Source organism: Myotis brandtii, unplaced genomic scaffold (assembly GCF_000412655.1).
Source record: "Myotis brandtii unplaced genomic scaffold, ASM41265v1 scaffold83, whole genome shotgun sequence".
NCBI classification, from domain to species: domain Eukaryota; kingdom Metazoa; phylum Chordata; class Mammalia; order Chiroptera; family Vespertilionidae; genus Myotis; species Myotis brandtii.
This window is the reverse complement of record NW_005371371.1, coordinates 1,950,224-1,969,021: the sequence shown is the minus strand read 5'-3', so window position 1 is coordinate 1,969,021 and position 18,798 is coordinate 1,950,224. Positions and strand designations below refer to the sequence as shown.

General features: G+C 36.1%; 1 protein-coding gene across 1 annotated transcript in view; it reads right to left on the bottom strand.

Annotated features, from left to right (window-relative positions):
• Positions 1 to 18,798, bottom strand: part of ANKRD10 (ankyrin repeat domain 10) — a gene marked incomplete at its 5' end in the record, with an annotated part of 35,053 nt that overhangs the window by 14,516 nt on the left and 1,739 nt on the right. Inside the window, 2 exons of the mRNA XM_014531926.1 lie at positions 10,684 to 10,775; positions 16,640 to 16,792. Of these exons, the coding sequence (XP_014387412.1) occupies positions 10,684 to 10,775; positions 16,640 to 16,792 (245 nt within the window). The remainder of the gene's footprint in view (positions 1 to 10,683; positions 10,776 to 16,639; positions 16,793 to 18,798) is intronic.

Here is an 18,798-nt window from a genome sequence, read left to right as displayed (position 1 = left end):
ACAATATGTAATTATATATGTGTTTTCCGATAGTCTTAGGCGACCCCTGTGAAAGGGTCGTTCGACCCCCAAAGGGGTCACGACCCACAGGTTGAGAACCTCTGTTCTAGAGCATTATGAGTAAACTAGAGGCCCAGTGCACGAATTCGTGCACCAGTGGGGTCCCTTGGCCTGGCCTGCGGGATCACGCCAAAACCTGCTCTCTGACATCCCCCAAGGGGTCCCAGATTGCGAGAGGATGCAGGTCAGGCTGAGCGACCCTACTGGTGCACGATCGGGACCGGGGAGGACCGCAGGAGGGCTCCAGGGCATTATCAGATGGAGCATCTGCTCCCTGGTGGTCAGTGCACGTCATAGTGACTGGTCAACCAGTTGACTGTCTGCCTCTTGGTGATCAGTGCCCATCATAGAGAGCGGTTGAGCGGCCTTAGCTTAGCATTAGTATATTACGCTTTCATTGGTTGAACGGACAACTGGACAACCGGACCCTTAACATACTAGGTTTTTATTATATAGGATATTTCCTGTGAAAGCCAAATACCCTAAGGCTAAGAGTTCTACTACTGAAAAGAATCAACATCTTACGTGGTTAATATCACAAGTAAAGGTCTGATGTCTTCTATAGTAGCTAAGATTCAAATTAAAGGAGGAAGTGGTGGTGTAAGTGAGAGATCTGAATAAGATGAATATAAAAGAACCAGTTGAGCTTGTAGATCTTAATTAGGAAACAATAAACATTTAGAGAACAAAAGCAACTCCATGTTGAAGTTCCCCTGGAGAACAAGAAAATACACTGCTCTGTGAAATAAATCTGTAAAAAAAGCAAAACAAGTTGTTAGGTATAGGTTGATAAACTGAAATTGCAGAAATACCAAACTGCAAAGATATCTCCATATTTACTCAGTAAGCTATGCTATGAACAGAGCAAAAGTATGATCAAATAAGGCTTTATTTTGTGTAAGTGAAATAACCAATGCAGAACCTTTGATTCTTGTTTCCTGGGTTAATATTAATGCCAAAAAAGAAATTTTTTTTTTCCCAGAGAGAAAACTGCTGAATCAGGGGCAAATAAGGGTCTTTCATTTTCAAAGATAAAAATAAGCTGTGAATTCATAATTCCAGCCATCATACTCATAACGCTCCACCTCAGAAACAAAAAATCTATATATTCTTGGATAATCACTAAACATGTCTTCACTTCTTAGAAGAAAACATAAAGAAATGTACTATACATTTTGAAGAAAGGCAAAAGCCCAGACTCAATTTTATCAGATATAAAAGAGACAATTCTTACGAATTCCAGAAACCAACAATATTTTCTTAAACATAGAAGGCAGCTGTGTGCAGCTACTGGGGACTAAAATTGACATTTTAATTTTACCTCATGGATGTGAATTCTGATGAATATTATTCTAGAATTCTTAATGTTTTTATTTTGATACATAAATTAAATGGAAACTACTGAAATTTGGGCAGAGCAAATTACATTTATACAAAATAATATTTTTTATTTTTAGTATCAACTTGTTATTCAAATGTAACTCTAATGTGTATAGCTGGAATATTTTTAAATGATGCATTTCATTTTTGGAAGATATCACAAGTGAAGATGGTCCAGAAAGGTCTACTTCTTCAAGAATGTAAACACAAAAACAAAGTTGCCACCTGAAAATTTTTTTTAAATCTTAGCTTTTCCAAATTTGAAAAGATGAAGACCCAGAACGTAAGCAAACTTTATACAATAATCATTTCTACAGGTAAGTATGGACTTGCTCTCTGAAATCAAAGAATACAGAAATGAGAGGTTGATGCTTAAAATCAGAATAGAGTTGACAGTAAAGATTACTCCTTAGTGGATCACAGAATAAAAAAGAACAGTACATAGATTTTAAAAAATGGAATCTACAACCATAAATGCCAGTTCACCAACGAAAACTTGTGTAAGGAGCATGCCAACATTTTGAAGTTGCTAAAAAGAGTAACATTCAAAATACACCCAATTCCTTTACTCTTCATTCAGAAACTTAACAGTAGACTGAATTTAGGCTAGAATAGCAGTTTACTATTCTTCCAAGGAAATAGAACCTTAAAGAAAAATAAGCAACAAATTAGTGCCAATATCCAGAGACCATAGAGATTGTAAGTGTTTAAGTGGGATTATATGTCTTAATAAAAGACCTAGACATCACCACCCTACCTCCTCCCTTACCAAAAGTAGTCAAACACTTGCACATCACTTGGTTGAGAAGGAGCCAACCAAATTTCCAAGTTGTGTCAGGCATTATCTTCAAAACTCAAAAGAAGAACTAGAGCCAACTCATGCTATATACTCTCTATGCATGGACCAACCAAGTGAGAGAGAACAATAACAAGTCAGACTGGTTCGTCACATAACTTTGGGGAACCAGAAATTAGAGTGATCCAAAAGGGAGGTCTACATATTCTATAAAATGTATGGATAGATATCATGATCTGGGACATTCGATGACTGTGGAAGAATTGGGAGGTTATAGTTTTGGCGCTATCCCTACAGTATTATAGGAAAAAGACATAAAGTATCCTTTCTCTACTTCTAGGGAGTTATAGAAGATTTCAACTATATTATTTCTCAAGTTACTAAGGACTGAATAATGGTATACACAATATATAGTTTACTTTAATAGACTTTATATTCCTCTGAAGCAAAACATCTGTTAACACCTGACATTGATACACAACAATCAAAACCACTATTCCCCTCTTCTGCCTCTAATGTTTTCCTTCCCATCTCCTCTCCTACTTACTTACATTCATTCCTCCATTCTCTACCCCTGTGGAATGCTTAACTCCCTAATTCTGCTCTGCTCACATTTAAAAACTTACAAGTGGCTGCTCAATCATAGAATGCACATTACAAAAATTGACAGGAAAGGAACATTATAGATCATCTAATTTAGGGGGAGGAACTTTTCTTTTTCTTTAAAGGGCTAGAAAATAAATATTTTAGGTCTTAGAAGCCACAGACTCAATCACTACTCTGTCATTTTAGCCTGAAAGCAAGCCTCAGACAATATATAAACAACTGAGCTTAAGTGTGTATTAGCAAACCTTTATTTGTGAGTATTGAAATTAGAATTTCATGAATCAAAATATTATTATTCTTTTGTTTTTTGATCAACCATTTAAATATGTAAAAATCATTCTTAGTTTATGGGCCATTCAAAAACAAGCAGCAGGCTGGATCTGTTAACAAACTAATCCTCTCTATTCTTAATAACTGTCTATGGCAGCGGTTCTCAACCTGTGGGTCGTGACCCCTTTGGGGTCGAACGACCCTTTCACAGGGGTTGCCTAAGACCATCCTGCATATCAGATATTTACATTACGATTCATAACAGTAGCAACATTACAGTTATGAAGTAGCAATGAAAATAATTTTATGGTTGGGTCACAATATGAGGAACTGTATTTAAAGGGCCAGAAGGTTGAGAACTACTGGTCTATGGGTTCCTGAAAAAAATCTTTCTAGTAAAGACTTTTTCTATTTTATGCACTATTCAATTCAAACAAAAGAAAACCTGTCTTTATAGGTCTTAATTCCTCAAACCACTTTTTAATGTTAAATAAGTAGAGAGGACTTTCATATGACCTATAGAGGCTGAAAATCACATGGGTTTCCAAATAAAAACTAGAATAATCATTACATGGTACCATTCTCAAAACACTTTAATGTTTAACAAAAGAAGCTCAGGTCTTTAAATTCTTTTTTCATATAAGCTGTCCTATTTGCTAATAAGCATGTCTCAAATGTTGTTTTAAAATTTTGTTTTAAGAGCTGAAACACTAATTCTGGTTACATATCATCAATTTATTAACCCTTCAAACTCTATTTATAGTGTTCCAAGTTTAAGTAGGTATTAAACCTAAGCTATCCCCTGTTATTTTCCTAAAACTCAATGGGAGTTGGGCACATGAATGTGGCTTAAGATTGACAGGTTCTATAACAACTTCACATTAAATGTGGTACTTTGTTCTTTTAGAGTACTTTTTAAGTAGTCAAGCTTTCACCTTTCAATCAATCCATAGTATTCACTGTGGTGTGATAGGCCACACTGCACTAACTGTTGGCCACTCCTATGAACCTCAAGTGAGGTACTGATAAAGACAAAAGTTACTCTGAACTGCAGTCTTTACAGTATCTGGAAGAAAATGTTCAAAATTACTCTCTAAAACTTTATTTTGCATGAAAATATTTAGTATAGACATTGAACTAAATCTTTTTAAATTTGGCACCTTTAGTTTGATGCACTTGGGCACACAGACTACACCTAGTCTAAAATTTTTCTTTGTCCATTTCTGAAAACAAGAGGACCCACATGGGACCAACTTGTTCTATAGCTCTAGTTGACCTTCTCTGGTCCTAATATCCACTTTTAAAAATCTTTGAAAATGAGGAAAGATTTAAAGAAATCAGGTATTCATCAACTTGATGTTCAAATCGGGTCTAGTTTGTTGAAGTACATGAAAATTGACATCATCAGATTTTTCAGGCTGGTAAGATCAATTTGCTACTACTTATTATGGAAGTGATCTGTAGGTTCTAGTTCCTGTAACAGTCAACATGAAACGCCATCTTTAGGCAGACCACCCATTTTCTCCAATGGTTCTTAGTATTCTTTCAAAATTGGAATATGAAAACATGGAAAGACATAGACTAGCCTGTAGTATGAATTATTTGCTCTGCTAAATAACTGGAAAAATCAAACTGGTATTTTTTTAAACTTTGCTAAAGTTAAAAACATGTTTATATAGTCTACTAGAGGCCCGATGCACGAAATTCGTGCACGGTAGGGTCCCTAGGCCTGGCTGGCAATCAGGGCCGATCTGTAGGGTTACTGGTGGGGCCACTGGGGGGCCCCCACTGGCACCCGCCTTGGCCGGCCTGGTGCCACCCACTCACCTGCCTGCTCCCCTGCCACCACCGCCTGTTGCCTCCCTCTGTGGAGCAACCAGCTGACCTGGGGCCTGTGGGCTGGGGGCAGCTCCTGCGCTAAGTGTCTGCCCCCTGGTGGTCAGTGCGTGTCATAGCAACCAGTTGTTCTGCAGGTCCTTCCACCGTTCAGTCGATTTGCATATTAGGCTTTTATTATATAGGATTTTCTGTAATAAAATTCTGAATAGAATATTAAATTTATTATACCTAAGAATGTCTCTTCAAAGAACTTTAAAACAAATTCCACTCTACTGCTAGCCAATCCCCCATCTATTTTCCACTTATAGTGTCACATAATTAGGATACATGAGAAGCCATTCTAGTAAAGGTTTTTATTTTTAATTGGAAAAACCACAGATCAGGAAATACCTGAAATATAGATTTTAGAATCTGAGTTGTCACATCACCTTCAGGATGTTTTCTTTTTGTTAATGCCATGTGACAATAAAAGATAAGCACAGTTTTTATATAAATAATATTTCTGTTAAAATTCTGATCTCAACTTAACTATTGTTAGTTTACAAATAAAAAGGTAGATATCATAAATTAGGGTAAGCAAAGCATGCAAATCTAAAGAATCTATATCTGAATTCCTAGATTAGCATTAAAACCAATCACCGCAACAAATACCTCAACAGTATGCCTCGTGTGGAGAAAGGAAGCCATACTGAACATTCAATGCCACAACTGTAAGGTTTTCGGAGAAGCACCTGTGGCAGTTTCAGCAGTTTCTATATGGAATGCTCCCCCTTTCTAGGATTACTTGAAAAAATCAATTCAATTCGAATTACGTAGCTGTAAAACATTGACATGTGTAGTTTTTACAGATTCAGAATCTTCTGTGTGATTTAAAACGGGCAATGGTTCATAAAACAGGAAACTTAAATAATAAGGGATCACATATTTGCAGGCAACATTTGGATTAAAAATACATATACATACATGAAGTGCAGATGCACACTTATTGAGCATAAGCCATTGTCATGTGACCTCCTTGACCAAAAGCTATTGCTCTAAAACACTGCCTCCTCAATCACTTCTAATAATTTTTAGCATGAAGCCAATTTATAATTATGTCAATATTTCAACAAAATTTAATAGTATGGACTAAAAACCATTAACTCACGATTCTGGTTACTTTAAAATTTGGTATGCTGTATCTCAAATACATTAGTAACTATTCCTAGATGGAAATAAGCAAATACATGGAATCATTAAAAAAAAAAAGATTAAAAACATTACTAAATGTCCATTTGTACAAACAAAACATTAGCAAACATCATGAGATTTCTTCAGTAAAAGAAAAATGTATATTTTTAACCCTTTGGTATCCAAATTCTTAATAATCATGAAAACTTTCTTAAATATATTCTTTAGGTAACAATAGGGAGACACTATTTTTTAAAGTTTCTATCTTTAAAAATTTGGTGCCAAGTTTTCATTTTAAGTTCAACACTGATGAAGATAGTTTTACATTGCAACTGAACCCCAATTATGTTTGCATACATTAAAATATAAGAGTATCATTCAAATACGCTGATGAAATATTTAACATGCTCCCACTATATTTTAGCAAAGGTAAAATATATTTGGATTTAGAAATCATTGGTTTTATTTGAAAACATTCTTTGTAAAAGCACTGGTTAAACAAATATTAAAACCTATATATTACTCAAGAATGAAAAATAAAATTCTGAACTAAATTTGTCAACAAGTCTATAATACTGTCCAGTCCAACATCTGCTCCCGCCCAGGAGGCAGAACTTTGATAGCTATCTCAGCAAGTTAATTCCTCCATCTTGTGCAAAACACTTTAATAAAAGAAAAAAAAGACCCAGGAAACAATAAGATCAGACAAGTTTGTCATAATGACAATTAAGTCACAAATTTCAAAGTAAACCTGGGTTATTTTGCCAAGGGCAAAAGTTGCAAACAAACTTCTTGCACTATTATTAAAAATATGCTTATCACATGATTTGCCCTAATAAAAATTTTGCTTCCAGAGAGGGGCTCTATAGATAAACAAATAAAGGTGGGTCATAAATATGGCCACCAATTATGAACCAAACTAAACTAACTTCATGTCAATGAAAAATTCCTAAAAGTTCAGCAACATACTTTTTTTGGGCAACATTAAAAAAAAGTCTGTTAAGATCTCTTTTGTTATTATAGGCAACTGTGCCTGTTTTCTAAATTAGGCAAGATTTTTTTAGAGTGAGTCACTGAGCTTGTTTATATAAGGCTATAGAAGCTTCTCCAGCTAAGTTCTTCTAGGGATCACACTAATTAAATTAAAATATATGTAAGCCCATTTGAAGATCTGGTTGCAACAGAATCAATGGATTCTACAGAAAGCTTTAAGACTTTGTCATACCAAACACTGCCACCTATATAATGTAGTATTAAAATGGACTAGCAAATTTGCCTGAGATGCAAGTAATTCTGGTTTTACCCTAACTCCTGCTATCTACCTCCACCACCCCCCCTTTTCACTCCAAGGCATTAAAAAAGCTACTTTAATATCTGGTTGATATGGGATCACTCTCAACTTCAATCTCTCAAGAAAATAAATACAAAGTAACCAAAATTAATTGGTGCAAAAATACTAAAAGTAAAAATAATACAAGACTCAAAATCTGCACTTTACATTGTAAGTAGTAAAAAGGTCTGCTTCATTATCAGCAGATAGTGTTTTCAAGCATCTTTTTCTGAAATCACATTAACACAACTTATATTGTTACTAATTTGATCACAAAAGAACGAGGCAACAACTTTTCCATGTCAGTACATGCCCTTCTTCCACTCAAAAATCCTAAGTGTGGAGTAGGCAGCATTCAAATATTAGCTGCAATGAAAAACCGAACTGCCATACAAGCAAAATTAAGGATGACCAACTTAATGAAACTCCCATACTTATCATACTTGAGAAAAAAATGAGAATGAGAAGCCTTTGTAGAGGTGTAGATCATTTAAGGTACACAAACATTTAGTCTGGTCATAGAGCTGATGTAACCTTGAGTATTTTTATTTTTAGATCTGAACAATAAATGGCAAATAATGACCATCATATATGATAAGTAGAAACAAAACCTCACATGAAAAAGAAAACTTGGCACCAAAACTCAAGATGTAAAATAAGAGAAGAAAAAGAAACTCCATCAATATACTCACGTGTGGTGCTAGAAAATGTAATACGATGCACAGCAGTTGACATGCGTTATCTTACAGATGCAGCCTACATTGACAAGTTAGTTACATAACAAAGCATTCTAGCCACAGATGTGTGGTATAGCTGCCCTCACCACTATCTACCCAATGACCAAAAAGCAGCAACTTAAGACTTTGGCCACTTTATGTAGCTGATGTATAAAAAGCAAAGTAGAAATTAAAAACAAAATTATTAAATCCCACCAAGTGTTATAAAATAATGATATGAGATAATTTTTAATCTATTCAGGGGAAAAAATTATATTATCTCCTAAGCATTATGGCATGTAATATGAAGAATTAATAATCTGGCCTGTCCTAAACTGAAAAAAAAAAACACAAAAAACCAAAAAAACTTTAAATAAATCATGTGCCCCTTGATCTTAAAATAGAAAAAGGCATTTTATTTGCTAGAACTACACTTTACCACATGAGCAGCATTACGCGAAACAAGTAAAATAGGTCTAAGTATCATAATTTGGGGGAATCAAGCTATTACTTGTTGGTAGACTAAAACTTAAAACTACAAAAATGTGCAGAAAAAGTATCAAAAAAGCAATTTACAATTTAGCTTATTGTCAAAACTGACATTTTATCTAGATGTTAAAATTAAATAACCTCACATATAATTGCAATAAATAATGATTACTGTGCTCTATCTCCAGGCCAAAGACTTATACTTTTAAAAATCGCTTTTGGCTAGGTGGTTCAGGCTAAATATTTCTTCTAAAAAATATCTGAAAGTTCAGTCAAGGGAAATCACCATAATGCAGGGTCTCGAGGGAATGGCTCTTATACTGAAAAACAGACTGGCACTTGAGGTCATGCTCAGTCACACTTGGTGGAAAAGAGACACTCGAGGGTCCTGTAACCAAGGACAGAATTGTAAATAAAATGATCTCATTTTAAAAAGACACCTATTAAAAGGACATAGCAATAGATATTTATTGGCTTAAAGGATTAAGCTATCCATTAAAATGAATAAAACTAACATTTTAGTAATAAAATGTTCAGGACCAAATAAGAAAATTGTTTCGAAAATAAGTCATTAAAAAGATCAACCTCTAATTATTTCAATAAGTGACAATTAAGCAATCTAATCAATTATTTTATATGACTCTGTATTTTATAACCAAAGCTTCTGTTATTAAAGATAAGTTTTTAATCTAAATACAGCTAAGAAAACTGCATATATATATATTTGCTTTTAAAGTAATCCATTGAGAATTAACTCAATGTTTTTAACATTGTATAATATGTATTTAATTGTTTTTACATTACCTTAAGTTATAACTACATATGAAATCACAAGGTACCCTGAAAAGTAACAGTTAAAATGCAAGTCATATTTATAAAACTAAATCACTACATAAATGACCCAAGCCCAACTAATGACTAATCTTAATACTAAATCAAACAGAAGCTAAGATACTAAAAGCCCAACAACAGCCCCTGGTATTAGACAGGTTTTGCATTAACCTATATGGTTTTGCTCTCCAGGGTCTATTTTCAATATTTATAATAATAGAGAGTCAAACAATGAAGTGGAAACCAAAGGGTTAAACTAAGTTATTAGTTTTGTGGGTTTTATTTCTCTCAAAGTCTAAAATTTCACATCGCCAATAGAATAAAGTGGCTTGTAATTAATTTTTATGAAATATTCAAGACACTCAAAACAAAAAAGCTGATACTATCATAGTTATTTTGGTTATTACAGCTCTATAGCTTACACTCAACATTTAAGGGTGAAAACCGCATCCATTTTGTTAATGCTGTGAACTGCAGAAGAAAAATTTTTATCATATAAATCTTTAAGAAAAAGTAAATACAAATGAATTTACTACCTAAAATAAATGTATTAATGCCATGACTAGCTAATTAATGATTTACATACAAAATAACACTTAAAAATACACTCAAATATTTTGTTTTACCAAACTACAAATAAGCTAGTTGATGTAAACTGGGCCAAAACAAAGATATTCTAAAATGCCATCATATCAAAAGCTCAGAGAGATTTTAAAGTCTTTAATGTAAATAGTTACATTTTACAAGGAGTTATAAAATCATCAAAAGTTATAATAGGCTTTAAAACATAATGTTCTCACATCTGCTAAAAGATGAAGAAATAAAAATTTAGAAAAGCTAATTGTCTGCAAGATTTTTTTGAGCCAACAGGCCTGAAAAATATTTTAATCCAATCCAAGGCCTTTGTTTCCAAATTACTACTTGGCAAAGAAGTTTGAAGACTTGCCCATGGTGATATTGTTAGTGGCAAAGTGAATGATGCTAGGTTCCAAATTTAATCAGTTAACTGTTCTGCCCCTTCTGTTGGTCAACTTAACCTACACAATTTTGCTCACCAAAACCAACTGATCTAAAAAGCAAAATTATATTACTAACATTAAAAACAAAGTTCAGGACTTTGCTTGCTCTAAATACTGTTTCTAAACACAACACCCTTAACTACATCTTGGCTGGGAAGAATAAACAAAGACACTTACTCGATGTGAGCCCCGTTAGCTACCAGGGCACTGATGCAGTCTAGGCTCCCAGAGCGAGCCGCTTTGTGAATGGGAGTCTCACCCTCACAGTCCTGGAAAAAAAACAAAAAACACCACAAAAAAGGACACACACCAATATTCAGATCCAACAAGATTTCCACATTTTACACATATATAATACCTTAATCAATAAAGAGAAAATTATTTAAAAAAACACACAAAATAAAATGCATTACAACTTCAAAAAAAAAAAAAGATTTCCACATTTTAAAGTAAAATTAATCAACATGCACCATTTCATTCATCTTTGAAATGAAACAATATGGTAAGCCAAATTTGAAGCACAACACAAAGAAATGTAGATGTGAAGAGAATATAAGAGCAGCCCAGGGTAGGGGCACACTTTGATCAAGAACAAAAAAAAAACCTGTGGGGCCTGTACAGCAGTGATAGCATGTACACTCTAGATCAGTGGTTCACAATGTGGGCACATGCCCCAAGGCGGGCAATTTGATTTTTAAGGGGGGCAATTCGAGAATGAGTTATCAACAGCAAATTTTTTGCATTTCTTATGGTTCTAGGGGCCTCATATACAATATATAAACATATATTGTAACATATTTATGCATTTCAGTTCTCTATTATGTTTTGAAACTTTATTTGCTATTTTTTCGTCACTTCATATATTATTATTTTTTAAACAATTTCTTAGTGATTTCTTCCTCAGCACTTCAACTGTCCTTTCATTCTTTTATTTTTCTCTTTCACAGATGCCATGTTCTTTGGAAGCTTGTTTAGACTTTTTTTTGTGGAGATATCAGGATTTTAGAGATGCTTAGGTGGGGCATGGCCAAAAAAAGGTTGGGCCAAGAAATATCACCAATATCTAACATCTAGCCTAGTTTACCCATATCTACCACAAGGCTAGCTTGATTCAAGACATCACCAGTTTCTCCTTTGGATTTTTTTTTTTATCTTGAACTTGAATTTGGACTACACTGTAGAGTTGTGGTCACCAACCTTTCGGAACTCACGGACCACCGGTTGGTGACCGCTGCTGTAGAGAACATGGTTGAGGTCAGAGTCAAGAAATGATGGGAAGGGAGAATACAAGGGTCAAACATAGCCAGCTCGTATAGAACTCAGGCTGTTTGTGATGAGCAAATCTGTTCAAGGACTTTTAGAAAGGCTGTATTAGAATCAGAGTCATGCTTCAGAAAACAATGCTGGAAGAGGTAGTGGAAGTGAGCAGACTCAGAAACAACTCAACACTAACGTATTAATCCAAAAAAAGGATGAATTAGTTTACACTGCATGAATGGAAAAAATTTGAAACACAACTTGATTTATAGGTTCTCATGTAAATTAGAGGTAAAGAAAGATACAGAATCAAGAGAAGTTGTTTCTACTAAAAAAACTGAGATAGGACTTTTTGACTGGGAAATTCCAAGTGGCTAAGCAGCAACCGTTCCTGAATCAATAACACTTCAATGTCACTGGAAACGGAACTTGGCAGAAGACTACCACATCGTTAAGGGATAAAGATATAAAGCAGAAGTGGGGCAACTTTACAGTGTCTGATACAGTATTTGGAAAATAGCTCATTCATAAATTCAGTCAATATTTGAGCTCCTCACCAACGCATATTAAATTACAGGGGGGAAAACTGAGGTGAGGGCTAAAATAAAAAAAAGAGTGGTACATTATTGTATAGAAAAATGTAATATGAAAGACCTGACAGTTTAGTGGAGTTTCGAAAAAGTGTATACATTTATTTTAAAATATGTTCAAAAGTGATATAAAAGTACTACACAGAATAATCCCATTTTTGAAGAAACAGAGAAAACCATGTGGTTCTATAAGGAACTAACAACTGAACTCAGATTTTTAAAAAACAAAAACATAACCCCTATCCTCCCCCAAAATGGGTAAGGGTGGGAGGAGTACATAATAAGGACAAATAAAAATTTCAGACAGGTATTGCCAGAAAAAGTAGAACGGAGATTTAGATGAGGTTTTGCAAAAACAAACAAACAAACAAACAACAACAACAAAACCCACAAAGCAAAACAACAAAAACTCTCAGGGAAAATAAAGTTTTGTTTTTAGAAAGCTACCTTTGGAACAAGAAGGAAAAGGATTTTTGCTACTATTTCCAGAAGATGGTGGGATAGTAACAGATGACGAGAGCAAAACTACCTGTTCTGTGTTACACAAGGAGAACATCATTAAACTGGGAAGGGCAGAATAAATACTACTTAAAGAAAACTGTAGCCAAGAGAGTAAGAGTAAAGAGCCATTTTAAGGTTATATTTCAGCCCAGTCACATTTTAAAAACACCAAATAGTTTGTAGTGTGGTTCTGGGAATATTGTTGGCAAACTCTTGAGTAATAAAGGAAAGCAGGAGAGGTTACTAGAAATCTGAAGACGGACAAGTCACCTTGAATTTTAATAAAGAAATCTCTTATTTCTAATCTAGGTACAAGAAACTATGGAAGCAACATCAAATGCCAGCAAAATTCTTGAAGGGGTATTAAAGAGATGACTTGCAAACACAAAAAATGGCACCCAGGGATAGTCATGACAGACCAGCAATTTTTAACCCCTGTGCTGCAATAAGTTTTAAAACATGCCATACCTGACTATTTAGTCAGGGGCACTGACCTCTTTTACCTTAGACTGTAAAAAAACCCACCACCAACAAAAAACAAACATCCATCAGTGTAAATTAATCAAAATTATACCTTTTTTGGGTCAGATCGGCAAAAGAAATTTTTGGTGTGCCGCAGAATTTTAGCAATTAGTTTGCGTGCCATGAAATGAAAAAGGTTAAAAATCGCTGCTATAGACTTACAAAAATAAATCACTTAAATACTAACTTCACTTCCTTTGTGTAAACTTAGAACACTGAGCCTCCAGACAGTACACCTAAGTTCTGGAAACTCCTTATGTTGACCTTAGAGATGGCAGAAGATATTATCTACTAATCTTGAGAAAATGGCTAGTCATTAACATGCTAAAAGATTAGAACAAGAAGATGGGTTAAAACAAAATGTCAAGAAATACTATGCTAGGTTCAAAAAAGTTACACACACACAAACAAATAAAAGCCTAAGAAAAACCTGGACCTGGCTTTAAAATAGTTTATCTGGAAAGTGAAGAAAACTCTACCTCAAGATGGATCAACAGTGTGTTGGGGAAGCCAACAAAAGGGCTACTGGGACCTCAAGGGTCCCTGGGTGCCTGTCATAGCAGTCCCACTGTTACCTAACAGAGCAAGACAACATCTGAGATTCAGAACGAAGTTCAGCATCAGACCACAGCCAACTGAGATCCTATCAGGAGCAATGCCAGGATGCTTAAGAAATCCAAGTGGCACCCTTGACATGGGAGGACTTGGGGATATTGAGCCACGTGAACAAATAAAACAAGGGAGGGTTGTAAGGAGAGAGTGGGATTTGGGGACTCTGGCCCTGGGAGCAAAGTTTAGGAGAGATTTCCACACAGTGCTAACTAGAGCAGCTCAGAGGAAGGAGTGGGGGGCACAAACTTTTTACCTATGGGAAACACTGAGCTGCTAAAAACATTATACGAAAAGGGGGATTATTTCAGAAAGGTCTGAAAAGTAGCGTTAGGCAATTTCTTTAGCTGTAAATTAGATTCTATGTAACAATTTAATGGAAATTAACATGTAGAGTATTCTGTACTTAAATTCCATATTAATATTAAACATTAATTACTGCCATTTATGGATTGTCCATATTTTATTGATAAAAAGGTTGAGCCACAAACCAAGAATATTACTTGCCCAAGGCCAGAGAGATGAGGAAGCAGAGTGTGGAATCAAGGCTTAGTGCCCTTCCTACTGGGATAAAGGGGGAGGAGAGAAGAATGCAGGACCAGGAGTGAGACAAGTAGAGACAGGCAATGCCTACAGCAATAACAGCATACAGTTGTCAACGTATAACTCCTGAATAGGTGGGTAAAGTAACAAAGTTGTCCAGCCAGTGTGGCTCAGTAGTTGAGCGTTGACCCACACACCAGGTCACTGGTTTGATTCCCTTTGGGGCCCATGCCCAAGTTTCAGCTCCATCCCCAGTGGGAGCATGCAGGAAGCAGCTGATCCATGTTGTTTGACGATGTTTCTCTCTCAATGATATTTTTTTCTCTCTCCCTTCCTCTCTATCTAAAATTAATAAAAACATATTTAAAAAATTATTTAAAAAAGTAACAAAGTGGCAGAGAAGTCTGTATATATAAAGGCATCCTGTGTGGAGATATAAGTTCCAGTTGAGTAACAGAAACGGGTCTAAAATCCAGGGCTCTCCCTTTACTGTCCTCACTACTAAAAGTCTATTATGGAGAACAAATTACCCCTCTATTCCTCAAGTCCCCTTTCCCATCAATCCTTGTGTTAAATCACTGCTAAACTACTTTTCCTCAATTACTTGTTTTGCAGGTGGGTATCTGGGTTATCTTTAGGAGAGGGGCTTGCAACTACTTTATTTCTGGCTATCATCAAAGGATGAATCTCAGGAAAGACAAAAAAAGCAGAAAAGAGGAAATAAAAGTTACTTTGCACAAGGTAGACCCTTGATGATTATTAGTAGTACACGTAATTTTTGGAAACTCCTTATGTTGACCTTAGAGATGGCAGAGATATTATCTCCTAATCTTGAGAAAATGGCTAGCGCTAGTCTTTAACATGCCAAAAGATTAAAACCAGGAAAAGAATATAAAAACAGGATAAAGGAGAAGAAAAAAAGCCCATGGCACAAGTCCCTTAGACCAGTGGTTGGCTCTTCCACAAAATACCGACTTCTGTGCATGGGCCACGAAGTTTCAATCGCACTATACGTGCGCGCCCGCACGTGGTATTTTGTGGAAGAGCCAACCACTGGTCTAAGGGACTTGTGCCATGGGCTTTTTTTCTTCTCCTTTATCCTGTTTTTATATTCTTTTCCTGGTTTTAATCTTTTGGCATGTTAAAGACTAGCGCTAGCCATTTTGCCGACCACTGCCTTAGACGAGTCCAACCTGGGGCAGGTGCTAAGACTGGGGATGCTCCAGTCAGACTATCTATGGAGTCTTTTACAACCACAAGCCTGTTTAAGAGAGTTCCCAATAAGCTAGGCACTCTTCTGATGGGTTCCTCCGCCCCCTCCCCCCACTCATGTGAAAAGAATACTGAAAACACACCATTAAAAAACCGGCATCCTGCCCAGTCGTCGTGGCTCAGTGGTTGAGCATCAACCTATGAACCAGGAGGTCACGGGTTGGATTCTCGGTCAGGGCACATGCCGGGGTTGTGGGCTCGATCCCTGGGGAACGTGTAGGAGGCAGCCAATCAGTGATTCTCATCATTAATGTTTCTATCTCTTTTCCTTCCTCTCTAAAATCAATAAAAATATAGTTTAAAAAAAACAAAACAAAAAACCCCGGCATTCTCATGTTTATGTTTGTATGCTTAAATACAAAATCTTTGCATTTGGTGCTAGTTACTATTTATCTCTGTCGTCATCACCCCCAACTTGTACCTGAAGCAACATTAACTCACACTGGTCATTCTGCTAAGGCTAACTTAATCACAGCTATTAAATATATTTTGCTAGTAGGAATATGTTTGCATAATTATCAGTGGAAACAAGGCTAAGGCAGCTGTGAGCAGGGATGCCAGGAAAGCTGGGCTTAAGGCCAGACTCCTTCAGTCACAGCTGTAACCTTGGGCAAATCATTTGGGTCACCGTGGATCACAGTAAATCATGTAACAGGTGAGAGTACTCTATAAACAGAAAGCATTGCTATGTGAAAGGCCTATTATCCACAAGTAATTCAATAAACATAAATTCCAATTAGCCCACAGGTAAAAATATCAAACTCTAATTAAGGCCTCAATTTAAAACTCAACACCATGTAATTATAACTGGAAAAAGAAAACAAAACAAATTCCCTTACCGGTTTGTTAATGCTGGCTCCTGCTTGAATCAACCAGATCAGGCACTGAGGATGTCCCCCAAAAGCAGCAATGTGAGCTGGGGTCTGTGCATAACGTGTAGTGGAAACATCAAGTGTGGCTCCAGCTCTCACCAACTGCATCAAGCACTCCAACTTCGGAAACAGTAGGAGAAATGAAACATGCATAAATGTTGGTGTACTATTAAATATTACACAAATGATCTAATTCTACAATGGAGATTAAGTGGCATTTGTTGCCAATTTTTTTTTCCTGTTTAAGGGAAGAAATTAAGTCGTTCCTTCCCAATGTTATAGAAATTTTAAAAGTCATTAAAAAATAAACAAACATTTTTCTTTATAAAAAAAAATTGGCAAATAAGCCCGGATGGCATGGATCAGTGGTTGAGCATTGACCTATGAACCAGGAGGTAATGGTTCGAGTCCAGCTCAGGGCACATGCCTGGGATGCAGGCTCAATCCCCAGTAGGGGGCGTGCAGGAGGCAGCCAATCAACAATTCTCTCTCATCACTGATGTTTCTATTTCTCTCCCTTAAAAAAATAAAAATAAATTGGCACATAGAAATATAAAGTAAAAAAGACTGACACGACACAAATTTAAGTATTTTGTTTTCCCTACAGTTGGAAAAGACAAAATAAGAAAAGATTAGCTTGCATTATTTAACTTCTATCAAAACTAGGTTTTGCCTCTTTCACACACTATTCTAAAGAATAAAAATGTTAAAGTGATTGGTAGGTTAAAAAAAAGGTTTGTGTAGCCATGGCAAACTCTCCATAGTCAAAGGCTGTTTTCTGCAGTCTGCACAACTGTACACCTTTATACAATGTAGCATTTGATGAATACTCAATTGAGGTCCACCCTTCAGATTATTTTCTCAGGGAAAAGATGTGTAGAGTAAGTGAGAGGGTAGGACTTAAGTCTTTCCAAACTGATTGTATAGGGGGAAAAACCCAGAACAACAATGCAGAAAAGGGATAGAGCACAGCTGAGCTCTGCACCTAGCAGGTGACTAAAAGGAACACAGGAGTCAAGATAAGACTCTGCAGCCTGGTTCCATATTATACTAGCCTCTGGGTAAAGAACTCATCACACTCAACATACATTGAAGAAATGCCTACCACATGCCAAGCACTGTCCAAGAGGCCTGTTGTTCTCAAGGACTTACACTCTTCCACCTGGTGTGTCCTCAAATGCTGGACTCCAGACTGCTCCGTTTCCGTTCACGAAGCACCATGCACAATTAGTGAAAAAGCTCTAACTGCCAAAATTCTTTCTCTTCCAGAGGACAGACCTCAAATGAAGAACAAATAGCTACATTCCCATCTCACCCCATGTCTCTTATCCTCTTTCAGCAATTTAAGCCTTTCTTTGCAAAGGACAGACGACCAAAATCAACATTTTTGTGAGATGAACTCTCAGTTGAAAGTACACTGATTTAAAACATGCTCTCTGTCTTCAAGGAACTTGAATCTGGGAGTGGTTGCTGATAAAGAGACAATTTTGGTATATTGCTACATATTGCCTTTATTAATGTACTGAGTAAAAAGAAAAGTGCCAATACTAGTGATAAAATGAACAGCTGTTAAATCCAACAAAAATGAGACAAGGATAAAAAAATCACTTGGTATTCCAAAAGCAGTTAATCTTAATATCAATTGAGAGCTCCCTGGACTTAAACCTGTACCTATTAGTTCAATTTAGGAAACTGGGTTTGGAATTCTGGAAAAATACTGTTCAATAAGACAGCTTGTAAAAGCAAGGTATAATTAGAAATTTTAAATGTTAAGTGCTCTGGGAACAAATAAGCCTCATAAAAGGTTAGGAAACTCTGCACAATTGGCACATTTCTAGGAACACAAGCTTGAAAGTTGGGAAAATATATATATATATGCCCAATATGCGAAGTGTCCCCTCAGGCGTTTGACCAACTGGGAATTCAATGGCTTGCTATGATGTGCACTGACCACCAGGGGCAGAACGAAGGGAGGCCCCAGCTGGCAGTCAGCAGCCACAAGGGACCCTATCAGTGCACCTATTTCATGCACTGGGCCTCTAGTAGTTCATAATTACGCTAGATTGGCTCTTGCACAGACCAAGAACAGTGTAGGCTTAAATTTATATAAAAGAATGGAAGCTGTT